This window comes from Phocoena sinus, chromosome 9 (assembly GCF_008692025.1).
Source record: "Phocoena sinus isolate mPhoSin1 chromosome 9, mPhoSin1.pri, whole genome shotgun sequence".
Taxonomy (NCBI): Eukaryota; Metazoa; Chordata; class Mammalia; order Artiodactyla; family Phocoenidae; genus Phocoena; species Phocoena sinus.
In genome coordinates this window covers 37322945-37337522 of record NC_045771.1, presented here as the reverse complement: position 1 = coordinate 37337522, position 14578 = coordinate 37322945, and the positions used below count along the sequence as shown (strand labels likewise).

At 41.3% G+C, this 14578-nt stretch overlaps 2 protein-coding genes across 5 annotated transcripts in view; one reads left to right on the top strand and one right to left on the bottom strand.

Annotated features, from left to right (window-relative positions):
* The window catches only part of DOCK4 (dedicator of cytokinesis 4), a 501134-nt gene extending 494147 nt beyond the window's left edge, over positions 1 to 6987 (bottom strand). Inside the window, 1 exon segment of the mRNA XM_032643431.1 lies at positions 6701 to 6987. Within this exon segment, the coding sequence (XP_032499322.1) occupies positions 6701 to 6737 (37 nt within the window). The 5' untranslated portion in view covers positions 6738 to 6987.
* A 292-nt stretch (positions 6988 to 7279) lies between these two features.
* ZNF277 (zinc finger protein 277) overlaps positions 7280 to 14578 on the top strand; it is a 124738-nt gene continuing 117439 nt past the window's right edge. For 3 of the 4 annotated variants that reach the window (XR_004351520.1, XR_004351519.1, XM_032643630.1), the window contains exon 1: positions 7280 to 7421. Coding sequence is in view for 1 of the 4 variants with exons in the window: in XM_032643630.1 (XP_032499521.1) it covers positions 7331 to 7421 (91 nt within the window). In the remaining 3 variants the exon portion in view is untranslated. The remainder of the gene's footprint in view (positions 7422 to 14578) is intronic. The other variant, XM_032643631.1, reaches the window with a different exon arrangement.

The following is a 14578-nucleotide window of genomic DNA, read 5'->3' as shown; positions in this document are numbered from 1 at the left end:
TCTTAGACCATTTTTATGCCACCCCTGTCATCCAAAAGCAACAATATGTGTGAATATTGCTCATATCTCCAACCAAAAGGAATTCTTAAAAAAAGAATTTGCTGGTAATCATTATAGTCTAACAATTCTTATCTCTGCATTAATTACATCTTCTCTCTATGCTACACATTAACTACATCTTCTCTATAATGCTACACATTTTATGTAGTTTCAATCACTGTCTGTATTTCCTTTGATTTATTTTGTCACTTGACACTACATACCTGGAATGTATTTCAGAAATAGCATTATTTATGGAATTATTCCATTTCTTGACTATAAATACCCTGCTGTGCTGATAATCAGAAGTGATTAAAGTATTCCTGTATTGGAATTGATGTTGTTTCACAGACAACATGGCAAGGAATAACTCTGTGCATAAAGTGTTGTGTCCCTATTGATTTTTTTTTCATGTTAACTTTGAGGGGTGGGATTACTGACTCAAACGCCTCCTAATGACTGTCATGTTAGGCAAAACAGAATAGTGGCTAAGGGAGCAGGCTCAGTCTAAAACTTTTTGGGTTCCAATCCTAGTTCCACCATTTCTGTGTGACCTCAGACAAGTTACCTAACCTCTCTATGACTCAGTTTCCTGTAAAATATGAGTGATAACTGAACCTTTCCTCATGGAGCTGTCATGAGGATTAGACAGAGAACACATGACAAGCTCTCAGAACTATGCTTGGCAAATAGTGCTCCACAAAGGCTATTAAATACATACATTCATTTCCAAAAGTATCACATTAATATTCAATACAACCAGCAGGGTAACGCATATCAGTTTTACTGCAACTTTGTCACCAAAAGGCATTAACACTATTTTTGGTGATTCTTATTTACTTAGTAGATATCCAGTGTATCTTAGCACACATTTTTTTTAAATGCCAGAAAGTAAAACAGTTGTTCCTTAAGTACATTTAAATTGCTTAAATAAAAATAGGCTTGAGGAACTTTACTTTATTCTTTAATATTATATATACTCTGACCAAATAAGCTTACCAGTTTAGATTTTTAAGAAAACAAATTACATGAGCTGCCTTGTTTCTTCTATTAGTGGTCAACAATATGTAAAAGGGTAGAAAAGAATGGTGCTGGTAACCCTACAATTGGCAAACTCATTAGTGGCCAGAGATCACTGTCAAAGGAAATTATATAGAAAAATCCAAAATTGGTCTTGAGGCAGTTGATCCCAGCCCTTGTCAAAAAGATCCTAGTAGAAAGACACATGTAATGTTAAAGAGACAATTTATACAATGTATCTGATGGCTTTGTATACTTGTTCCACTGTAAATGAGAAATATTATATAAAAAGATTTTGACTTATATTGAAAGAAAAAAGTATGATTAAAGTTTAAGCTAAAATAAACACAAATATATATTTGTCAAAAAGCAACAACAACATCATGAATGAACTTAACTAGAAACCCAACAAGGTCTAAGTTCCAGTCCTTCCTGTTTCACAAATGTGGTATCTAGAGCAGTGCTTTTCAAACTGTGGGTCAGGACCCATTAAGGAGTCATTACGTTAATGACAACTTTTTTTTTTAAGTTTATAAATAAATTTATTTTATTGAGGTATAACTGACATACATTATATTAGCTTCAGGTATTACAACATAATGATTTGATATTTGTATATATATTTTTAAATGAAAAAGAATAGAACATCAAAGAAAGTATGAGCAAATATTGTTTCACTTATATGTGTGTGGGGTGGTGTTGGTTGTGTCAGGAAATAAAATGTATTTCCTATTATGGATGACAGTTAAACAAGATTAAAAGCCACTGATCTAGAGTACAGGCATATCTCATTTTATTGTGCTTCCCACTTACTGCATTTTTAAAATTTATTTTTTATTTATTTATTTTACAAATTGAAGGCTTGTAGCCACCCTGCAATGATGGTTTGCATTTTTTTTTAGCAATAAGGTATTTTTTAATTAAGGTATGTACATTGTTTTTTAAACATAACGCTATTGCATTCTCAATAGACTACAGTATAGTGTAAACATAACTTTTATATGCACTAGGAAACCAAAAAATTTGTGTGACTTGCTTTATGTGATAATTTGCTTTATTGTAATGGTCTGGAACCGAACGCACAATATCTCCAAGGTAAGCCTGTAAGTCACTTAACTTCTGTGAAGTTGTTTCCTCATGTCTTAAATGGAAGTTATCATTCTACTTCAAAGAGCAGACCCAAGTGAAATAATTTCACAACATTTTTTTACCTATAAAACATTGTATTAATATGGCAAGGTTATAGCATCTTGGTTGGGTTTCCTTAGAGTTTAACATTTCTCTGTTATATATGCTAACAGCATAAAGTCACTATGCTAGAAATTTGGACATACTGTAAGAAATTCTGAAAATGTAGTCTCCTAAGAAATGGAGCTAGAGACAGGAAAGCCTTAAGTTTCTTGAAATTTTTATTAACTCCTTTGTAGTACTTACCATACAGCCTCTGGGGAAAAAACAAGACTAAAGAAGAAAGGCAGCATCTTTGTGTTACTGTGGGGCCTCATGAAAGAATCATCACTTAGGAGAATGACCAAAAGGGGGAAACGTTTACAGGCTATTCCCACAGGAGGCCAGATCAAGAACGTCAGCTGCCATCCCACTGTCTGCACAGCCCTTCAATGGTACTTTACTTGTAGGTATAAATCACTCCTCTTTGCTTCTCGCTGAAAGTTTAGAATCCTGTGCCAGGCTCTAAATGCCACAAACAATTCCAGGCAGCACATCTTTATCTAGCTACACATGTTATCTGCACACATCACAGTACCACAAATAGGAAACATTTTAAGGCTGCTAGCTAACAAACTGAAAACAGCTAAGAGGAAAGGTACACTCCCTCATAACTCTCCCACACAGGCTACCATTAAAGCATGCTTCTGAAGGAAAAGACATTCTAAAGATCCTGTGTAAATAAGAGACGGTACCTCTCCCCCTAAAAATAGAAGGGGCTTTAAAACGGAACAGAATTCCTACTTGGATGAGTTCAAAAAGCACTTCAGGATAAATGGAGGACAGGAATGTTTGTGAGTACTCAGTGATACTGGTACTATAATAATTCATTTTTTAAATGACATCCATGACCTTCAGATCAGCTTGTTCTGAGTTTTGTTTCTTGTAAGCCTCATGGATTTTTTGCAGTGATCAATCCAGCCCATATTCCCCCTCTAAGCTTAACTGGATTCACACATGTAAAACATCTGGCTGGATATAGAGGAGCAGTTTGCAGCTCAGTAAGCCTACTGGCTCACCTGGGAATGCTGCATGAATGCCTGCTGAGCAAATGAATGTAGAAACAGATCTGCAATGGTCCTAACTTTCTCTGTGACTAATTCCCACCACTTTAAGGGAGGGGACAGGGAGTATGACAGATGAGAACAGGCAGAAGGCAGACAGTGGGCGTGAGGTAAGTTGTGAAGAGGTGATCAAGAATGCTTTAGTCATTGCCCACGGAGTTCCTGCTGGACAATCAAACAGACTGAAAAAGCAAGCAACCATCACCTTGGTTCTGGCAGCTTGCCAGGTAGTTTGCTTACCTGTGATCTTAGTTGAAAACCATGTGGGATGTGTCACAGCAAAAGTGTCTTTCTCATAACAATCTTGGCACAATAGAAATGTCTTTCTTACCAAAGGACACACTTGTTTGGAAGAGCTCTACAGAATCAGTACTGGGAAGGATCTTGGATATCATTTGACCATGATGTTGAGACCCTGAAAAGTTAAGCGACTTACCCAAGGTCACACAGCTGGCAGCATTGTCTAGACTAAGACCAAAAGCTAAACAGAATCTCCCAAGATAAAATATGCCTATCATTGTGCCTACTAACATGTTTTTAAAGAGACAAGGTTCCCTATCACTCAGGACTCTAGCTTTATCACTATACCTGTCTGATTCCTTAGAACACTTAGGTATATGACTATGTACACATTGTTTTAAGACTATTCATCAGTTAAATGGAGGAGATAGTGCCCACACATCAGGTTTGAAAAGGAATTTCTATCTCTGGTACACCTTACTACAGGTATGAAATTTAAGTCATTTTATCCATGTTTACAATGTGTTGCTTGAAACTGAAACACTAATATATAAAGACACATAATTATCTCATACATAATTGATGGTAGATAAGAAGTATATTAGAAATATACAATTTGCATGGAAACTTCAGGCACTCAGAGTCACAAAGACCAATTTATTTCAAAGAATGAGGAAAGTGAATTACTACTACACCTGATATCAACCAAACATTTGTGCCCATAAAACATCTTTTCCTTAGTATTTATAAAAAACTAGACAAGAAAAGCACATACACTAACCAAGTTTATAAAAATAAATAAATCAATAACAACTCACAGCATAGGCAGCTACAAACAGTGCTCTCCGTGGTGAGAAATAAAGTACACACATAAGAATCCTAGCAAAATTTTCACCACACACACACACACACACACACACACACACACACACCTAACAGATGGATTCTAAAAAACAGCTAAGCATTTCATAAGCCAAATACTCAAAAATTAATAATAAAAGATGGTTAACATTCCATGTTATGTGTGATATTGTATAAATGAGCACAACAGACAACCCCCGCCCCACCGCTTTCGCCGCTCATCTCACTCAACCTTTTTCCAAATGTGTGCTCATCCTTCCGCCTCCCCTACTCTGCAACCAAATCACAGCCACCCAAAGGCGAGGTGTCTGCTGCAGCCCAAAACACTTGAGTGATAACATCCAGTTTGCCATTCCAGGAAATCCCAGAGTATGTTTTAATCCTCTGCCCACAGCTTGCAAAGAAAGGTGAGAGAAGAACTAATCGATACCAACACCCCAGCTGTGACCTGGCGCATAAAGAAATCAAGAAAGTAAATCCCATCCATAATCTGTATAATTTAACACTTGGAAGAAAGCAACATCTGGGATCAACTCCAAGCGGGACTGTGTTGCTGGACGTGTCTGTGCTTCCTGCACTCAGTGATAACCCGGTGACAAGGGAACACTCCAGGTCCTCACCAGTTCAGCAAAGGCAATGTATTTTCCTAGCCAGGGGTAATCTACTCCAAAAAAGGGGTGAGTGAAGGGAAGGAAACATCTACTGCTTGCCAGTAGAGTGCCTGGCAAAGGCTCCCCTTACACTTCAAAGAGAGGGAAAGGTGGAACCCCTCCCCAAAGGTGGGTCCTGGACAAACTATTGTCTTGCTAGCCAGTCAAAATCCAGAATGAAAGCTAATGTAATATACAAGAATGACTTTGTTTAAACCTTTCAGGGGACTCCAAAGTCCTATCCCCAGGCGAAGTTGGAAAAAAAAAAAATTCCCTGTAACTATGACTCCCTGGAAAGGCTTTCCAGATTTTTTAAATTACAGGAAAATGAAAAAAAATTACAGGAAAATGAATTTAGAACATAAGCAGATACCTACACATCATCTAAATCACTAGATCTATACCCAATTTAAAAAAAAAAAAGTACACCAATCAGCAGGATGGGGCATTATAGGAAATAGAGATTGTTAGTAAAATCCATAATGCTTTCTCTCTGTTAAACCTTCTGAGAGGTTATAATTGCATTTGGCTGCTGCAGGCTTGTCAGAGAGCCTGGCTTAATAGTCGCAACCTAAAAGGAGTAACTGCCAAGGGGCGACTCAGCTGAAATCAAACAACAAAAACGGGAACTGTAATCGGCCTGAAATGGAAGGAGGGAAAGGAAGGGAGACTCCTGTATTCATCAGTCAACATTAATGTCCTTTGTTGTTCACCTTTGCACAGAAGAGCGAGCGCTACCCTGCTCCTTTTCCTCCGAACACCAGTGTCTGGGTAGTCTTTTCCTAAGAGCTGTCTCCTTGCCTCGAAGACCCAAGCTTTCCGATTCCCTCTCCCCATTAACACTCCACAGCTGTCCTCCACCACCCCACCCCCCAACCGGGCTCACCCCGGGCAGAGAGGGTGGTCAGAAGTAAAAACATTGCTGAAATACCCGTTCCCCTCCAAAGACCAAAGAGCAGAGCTGCGCAGATGTTGAAATTTACCAATTTCCCCCCGCCTCTCAACACACACTCGGTAACCCGGGATGGAAGGGAGGAGGGAGGCTCGGGCCGGACTCTGTCAGAGCGGCTCTTTTGAGGACGGTGCCACATTCCGCTCCCCGGGAATGTTGAAGGGAGGCAGAGGGAAGGTTTTGCGCCTCCCTTCTGTTTTGCGGATGTTCTCTCTACGCGACTGTTGTTGCCTCCCTTTCCACCCCGGGAAATCGTCACAGCCCTTGCAGTCTTTGGGGAAAAAGGAGAAGGAGGGAGCGGAATGCCGTTCGCCCTCCTCTTCCAACTTGACATACACACGCCCCGTCGCCACTCCGAACTCCGCAGGCAGAGCCCGCAGCAGGCGGACTGGCGGCGCGCTCCCCTCAGCCGTCCGAGCGCTCCCTCCGGGAGCCGGTGCCTGGAGCGCCCATCCGGCGTTAAAGCGCGAGACCCCGGCGCGCACCCCTCTGCCCGGAGCTGGCTGGGCAAAGCCCCGAACCCGCAGCGCGATGCTAGGATTAGGCATTTCCAGCCGGGTGGAGAGAGAGGGGCGCGGGGGCAAAGACGAGAAATACGCACACGCTCCGGCCAGAGCGGAATAAAAGTTCGCCCAGCTGAGACTCACCCACGCCGTATTTCTCGTGCTCCGTAGGTATCCACATGGCTAGAGAGGGGTCCAGGGTCTTCGGGCTTTGGAATCCCCGCGCCCCTTCTACAACTCACAACAATACACAGCTCCCGAGTAGCGGTTGCAGCGCTGGAGCCCGGCGGCTCCGCGCGGGCTGCAGGCGCCGGGCAAGGTCTGCGCTGGAGGCTCCCGAGCCCAGCGTTGACACCGCGCGGCCGAGGCTGCGCCACCCGCCGCTCTCCCGGCGGTAGCTATTCACAGTCCTCCGACGCGCTCCCGGGAACCCGGAGGCGCAGTCATTGTTCTGATTCACTGAACTAAGCGAACACGCCGGGGCACTCTCGGGCGCACCCCCTCCCGCCAGCGCCTCTTCCAGCCCTCCCTGCCTAGCGCCCCCGCAGCACCCTGGGAATTGTAGTTCTGGGCCACTCCATCCCGGAAGGAGGCGGGGAATTAGCGGCTGGGGGCGGGGATACGTTCCGCTCGCCACGTCCTATTGGCCCAGATAGTGACGGCGCGGCGTGGGAGTGGAGGAGACGCCGCGTCGATGGGGAGTTCATTTCCAATCGCGTTTCCATTGGTTCCGCGCCTGTCCGCAGCCCTCCCTTTTTTTTCCTCAGCCGCGTAATGGCTGCTCCCAAGACACAGGGGGCTGCTACCCAAGGAGAGGAGGACGGTGATGGCAACCGTGGCGGAACTGGGGGTGTCAGTTATGAGGGTGAGTACGGTGCCTCTGAGGTGTCTTCCTTTCGCTCCGACCTGGAGTGCCGCTGACTGCTGGGCGGACCCTAGCTCTAAGGCCACCTGAGCACGAGGGAACCTCGGGCAGGGCCCAGCGGGATGGCGTGGGGTCGGAGGCGGCTAGTTGTTGGGGGCTGTCTGGGAGGGAAGAGAAAATGGGATGCCATAGCCTTCGCAGCCAGGGAAGTTCCCTGGGCGTCTGTCCCACATTTGGAGCCCCCACCTTTGCGCTCGCTGCCGAGTGGGCGTGGGTCATGTCACGTTCGTGCGTGGGTTATTGTAACTCTGGGATTAGCCACTCTCTTTCCTCGCCAGTACCCTACCCCTGCCTCGGTTTGCTTGGTTTGGCCTCGGAAGATAGGTTTTATTTTGATTCGGGTGGATTTCCAGTTGCAGACTGGTTGGTCGCTGCTATCCACTCTACAGATTTTCTCAACTGCTGGCTGGAGTAGCCTCTGAAGGGAAAGTGTGTGTGGCTCTCACAGTTTACCCCCTCGCTCTTTGACTGCCCCGGGCGTTCTCCAGGATTGAATGTGGAGTCTGGGAGATCTTCCAGACTGGGTCCTTAGAACGAGAGGAAGGGAAGTGGTCATTTGCAGTCATGGTTCCAGAGAAAATCATCACAGCTACTTCGGCTTCACTTGACTTTCAAGTTGTCTTCTGATCCAATGTAGAGAGCAAAAATCACACTTTGAAAGCTGCAGGGCGTTTTCTTTAGAATTCCTAGTCCCATTCTTTTACCTTTAGTCTGTCTATCCCCATCTTACTCTCTTCTTTTTTGATTTGTTCATGTAACACAGCTAGTTGTCTTTTTCTAATGGACATGGTTTGGGGCTTAAATTTGGTTCTCCGTCCTTGTTGGGTTTTATAAAAATTTCTTTGTTTTTGCTTTCATGGTTAAATTGACATTTAGTCTTAAGTTTTTGTCTTAGCACAGAGATTTCTTCCCACTTCTTATCAATGGAACCCCTAGCTTTGAAATTATTTCAGTACCTCTACCAAAGAAATCTTTGGCTAAGCTCCATACTTAAATATTGTGTTATATTCACACCTTAAACAGTTCATTTTGGGGTTGGCCATATAGTCAACTCTTATCTTGTAGTAACATGCTAAAGGTTTTCCATATTCTCAAAGTACCAGAGGGCTAGCAGTTTAACATTTGAAGGTGAAATCTTTGGTGAATTTATCTCACAGATTAACTCATAAAAAAGAAAATTGGGTATGCCTTTCAAAAACATTGTATAACTTTTAAATATCATTAGTTACTTTAAAATTATAAAACTTTTCATCATAATCAGTTCAAACCATTCAGAGATGTGTAAGGTAAAAAACTGAAAGTTCCTGCACCACACTCAGTCCCACTCCCAAAGTAACAACTCTTGGGGGTTTGGTGTGTGCTTTTTCTAATAAAATTTTTATATGACACACATCTGTATGGTTTTGATTTTTTTTTAATGAAAAGTGATCATTCTATGTAAGCTTAAAGATCTGCCACCGTCTTTCTCCCAGTGTTCTACTATAGACAGCCTTCCCTATCAGTATATTTGTTAATTCTTTTTAAGGACTGTGCCCATAGTGTTCCATAATATGGACGTCCCATACTTTAACCATTCCTCTGTTAATGAACATGTAGTGTAGCTTTAGTTTTTCAGTGATGTAGTGAACAGCTTTATATACATATCCTTGTCCACCGGGTGTGTATTTCTTGAGGAATTTGGTCAAAGGTGACACGTTTAAAATTGTGATGTCAGATTTTCCTCTTAATGGGTGTGTGTAGACATTCCTACCAGTAATAATATGATTGTCCTTCTCTCCATATCATTACCAAGCTGTGGTGACCAGTATTAATTCAGGATCAGTGTTTAGATGACCATTAGATTGAATTGAGTAACTGATAGAAAGCATAATTTTAGGTTGCAGTTTGTTTTCAGCAGAAGTATTGAGCAGTGAATTTGCTGTGTCTGTAACAAAAATTTCCTCACTCTGGTTCAGAACTGCCCATCAGTGATTAGTGAGAATCAGTATTCTCAGTAATTAGTAGCAATCAATGGGAGAGCTTAATGGCTGATTTTTATGTCATTCTTACAAGGTAAAGTTGTCATTAAAAATTCCCTTAATACATATATACACTAATAAGTATAAAATGGATAACTAATAGGAACCTGCTATATTAAAAAATAAATTAAATTTAAAAATTAAAAAAAAATTCCCTTAATAACCTATGTATCATTCTGTGACTTTATCCACATTCTTTTTCAAAGCCTGCAAAGTGTGATACAAATTTTGGGTGGAAATAATGATGTTAAAAGTATGCGTATTCATATTTTTTGTTAAGCAGCCACTTCAGCTATCAAGTATGTCTTTCCCTGTAAAATCATTAATTTCTTGAAAACTGCCTCTTTTAAGAGGTTTCCCTCTAATTCTAATTAAAATGTCAATCTGTGTGTTTAATATTCTGGGACAGAAGGGACTAGGGAGTCTTTTTATAGAAATCTGTGCAATTCTATAAGATTGCTGCTAGAATGAGTCACTGGGCAGTATGCAGGCAGGTACACCTTCCCTGAGGTCTGTGTGCCAGACTTCCTGAGGCTCCATCTCTCAGGGAAGCCCTTGCTTTCCAAACATTTGAACGGTAACTAGGATTTCATATTGTCCCCTAAAATTAAGAACATGTAATAGACTCAACATTTCTCACATTTGGGGATGTTACTGGGGAATTTTTTCTGATGGCAGTGATTTCGTCTGACAGTGTTAACCTGTGCTTCCATATTGTAGTATTCCGACAGAGTCAACTCTTTTCCCTACAAATGCATGTCCACTAGATGATGATCATGGTAATGCCTCTTTGGATTTATAAAGCTTTTCGTCTGGAGACCTTATTAATTCATTTGTGATGTCTCTAGAAGAAATGGGGGTATCAGGTGGCATCATCTCCTCATTCTTGTATTTCCTATTTTAATAAATGGCGTCAAGCCTTTTCTAGAAAACGAGGAAGCACCCTTGATTCCTATCTTGCCCTCAGGTCCTGAATTTGATCAGTTACCACGCCTTATTTTCCTGTGCCTGAAAGAATCTTTTGAATCTGTTCTTTCTCTCCATCTCTTCAAGTAGCCACTATTCTGTTTCTAACCCTCACTGTTGCTGCTGAATTACCTGTGTCCCCACGCTCCAGACTGTACTCCTGGGGACCAAAACCGTGTCATTTGTTTTTGTCTGCTTGACCCTGTTCTTGGCACCTCGTCAGTGTTTAATAAATGTTTGACCAGAACTGAATTCTAGCCTGGATGATTGCAAAACCTTCCTATTGATCTCATTGACTTTTTTTTTTTTTGGCTGCACTGGGTCTTCTTTGCTGCGCGTGGGCTTTTCTCTAGTTGTGGTGACAGGGAGCCACTCTTCGTTGTGGTGCATGGGCCTCTCATTGCGGTGCCTTCTCACTGCGTAGCAGGGTCTCTAGGCACGCAGGCTTCAGTAATTGTGGAGCGCAGGCTCAGCAGCCGTGGCACAGGGCCTTAGTTGCTCTGCCGCATGTGGGATCCTCCCAGACCAGGGCTCCAACCCGTGTCCCCTGCATTGGCAGGCGAACTCTTAACCTCTGCGCCACCAGGGAAACCCTGATCTCAGTGACTCTTGATTTTCCCTTTCTTAATCCACCTTCCCAAACTCAAATGTATTCATGGATTTTCACTTCAAATCTTCAGTGTAACTCTAACGTGTTACATTTAGGTTCCAATCTACTTTTCCAGCCTCATGTTCAGTCACCCTGCTTTACTCCCAAATCTCCATTATCACACTTACACCATATCACACTGTAGTTATTTGTTGGCAGTTTTGTCTACACCAGTAGACTGAACTTCTTGAGGGCGAGAGTTGTCTTATTTTAGTTTTGTACATCCAGTGCCTATCAGAACTGTGTGTAGTAAACACTCTATAACAATTTAATGGTTACAATCTTTGAAATTTATCCAAAGTACTTAGAATGACTGCTATTTTTAAACAGAGGAATTGAAGTAGAATGAAAAACTGAGTAGATGTTGTGTGCTTGTGAAAGTTATGCATACCAACTGGAAAATTCAGAATGTCATCATGAAGTATCAACTTTGTCAGAGATAATCATAGTTAGCATTTAAGCATAGTTTTTCAGTCTTTTTTTAAGTGAAGTGTTAGTGTTTAGATAATGATTAAATATTTAAGAGAATACTTCAAATCTGTCCTTTATAACCTTGAACCCATAACTGAGTAAACTGCTACAGAGACCTTGAAATCTGTCTTCCATCATCTGTGTGGCTCTTATCTAGTTTTCCACAGGTTGTCATCTTACTTCCAGCATTAAGGCTTAAGTCCAGCCTTGTATATTTGGCATGACAGTGGAAAGAGGACTAGACCCTATCTTGGAAAAACTGTATTTAAATTTCAATTCCGATTTTTAGTAGCTATATAATGTAGTTTTATTACATATCTGCTACATTTATGAAAATATAGCTATAATATCTACCTTGCAGAGTTACTATGATTATTGCATTGAATTATACATTTAGGAAAGTCCAACATATTTCCTTTTATAAAGTTGGAACTCAGTAAATATCAGTTGCATTCAATATAAAGATATGCCTAATTGAACTGTAAAACTGCCTGCTCTGATTAACTTAGAAGCAATCTAAATTGCGGTGTAACCAAGGGGAAGCTTAAGAATGTGGTGGTGATAACTGCTTAGGCTGCCCTTGCATTCCTAGGGGTTGTCAGGGTGTCTGTTGGTGCTCTGTACTGGTATTGCAACTATGTGCTCTGAAGGCCTTTTATATTATCTTCTATACCCTTTCTCACCCCTGCCAAGAACTGCCCCCTCATACCCAGCTCCCAGCTCTTCACACATACACCCACATTCATAGTCAGCAAGAAGCTTAGATAATCTTACATACTCAGATGGCCTTGCAAGGTACAGGCCAGAGGGTGTCAAGGAAGAAAAAGAATTATAGATACTAGGTTTGGTGTAAGGTTCTGAAGGGGCCTACTTCAGAACACCCTTTTGTTTTCCTTTAAAACATACATGGGACCCAGCTTGCAGGATATTAAGAGAAGATATTATAAAAGAGGTATTATAACAATGATGATACTGATGGTAGCTAACATTTGTAGAGCAGTAACTGTGCCAAGTACTGTTTCAAATGCTTTCAGAGATCATTTTATCTTAACATCCCTGAGATAGATACTCATATTATTCCCTTTTTATTTAATACAAATGAGAAAACTGGTGCAAAGAGCAACTTGCACAAGGCCACACAGTAACTGAAAGAGAACTTTTAACCCAATTACGACTATAAAGATGTCACATAGTAACTAAATTCCATTGGATGAGGTCTGAAACATATTTTCCTTAAACATAACTTTGTTCTAAAGTTGATGTTACTATAGAAAGACAATACAGTATGAAAAAAGAGGTCAGGACAACTTAGGATCACATCCTGGTTACTCACCAGCCACAGGCAAGTTAAGCAACCTCTGAACCTTAGTTTCTCATCTGTGAAATGGGTAATAATCATACCTGTCTTGCTGGAATGTTGAATTGAGTAGTGGGATCATAATTATAGTACCTAGTCTTCAATAAATGGTGACTTTTACTTCAGTCATAGGTTTAGGGACATCTTTGGCATGTGTGCCAGAGGTGATACAGGTGATGGTTTTGAGTGCTACAATCTTAACGTGTCTTTTCCATTTTAAGACCAGGTTTCTGTTACGGGATTTGGTAGGTACTTGTAGTATCAGACACTGAGTTTACATACACTTCTAATTGTATTGACATAGATCTTGCGTTCATGCAGAAGAATAGCACTGTCCTCCACAGCACATTCTCATACACGTCCCATCTTGAAAAACTGAAGATGATATTCACCAGATTGATGTAATAAAAATCATACTTTCTTCTAAATGTAAATCCATGAGTATATAGAAATAAGAAGTACACCTGAACTGCCCTTCCAGTGATTGAATTTTTAAATACTTCTATTAGTTGTTCATGGAAAACTTTACCATAGAGTTAGGATTCCGTTTTGCTGTGATTTATTTAATAAACTTACGAGACTGAATGGATTGGCATTTCACGGACAGTTCCTTGAAGAACTGCCATCTCTTGCTGAAATAAATGTGTTCTACTGACTTGATTGACCCAAAGGTGAGCAGGACAGTGAGTGGTGATGGATTTGACTGATCAGTCTTCTGCCTTTCTTTACATCTCAACCAATGGTCTTTGTGACCAGTGTCGTTATTTGTAAGATAGCCAGCTGGGACTGGGTATTGTCTTTAGCTCTAGGCATCAAGTAGTTTCTGGAATTAAGTAGGACTTAAACCTTTGGGAAGGGTGTTCAACAATAACTGGTAGAATATTTTAAGTGACATAAGCTGATGTGGGATACTTTGGGGCTTTCTTTATGTGTAATATATTTAAATTCATCAATACATTGAGTAAAAATGTATGGAAGGAAAACCTGGATTAAGAGTCAGAAATCTGGGTTCTTAGGCTGCTGCTTTGTGGCAGTGTGAATTTCGGGAAAATCCTTTAACCCCGCTGAGCCTCAGTCTCATAAAAATGCTGCAGGTAAGTACCTTAGCGATATTACTGGGAGGTTGAGTGAGACACTGTATATGAAAGCACTCTGTAAACTTTGATACATTATGAAAATGTAGGGATGAATGATGCTGATGAAGGTCTGTCACAAGAGGCAGTGGTGAGTCTTTGGAATTGGACAAACTGGATTCCAAAGTAGCTATCGGTTAAAACCTGTGTAACCTTGAGCAAGTCGGGTGACCTCATTATTATTATCATCACAACTGCTGCTACTACTACAATAATCTGGAGATATGACTTTAAAATGATTGCAGACTAATTAACATTAGAGTTTGAATCAAGACATATCCCTGATTTTATAATATACCCTTTGAGGACAGGGACTGTCACATATAGCTTTGGATCACCTCATCTTCTGGGACAGTGCCATGCTGTGTTGGCATTTGGTGTTGGTTGAGTGGTGACTGTGGATGGGCTCCGTGTTGGGTGCTGTATGGGGCACAAATGAAGAAGAACCCCTGGCCTTATCCTTGGGGACTTTTCAGTGTAATTGGTGGGGCGCCACATTCATA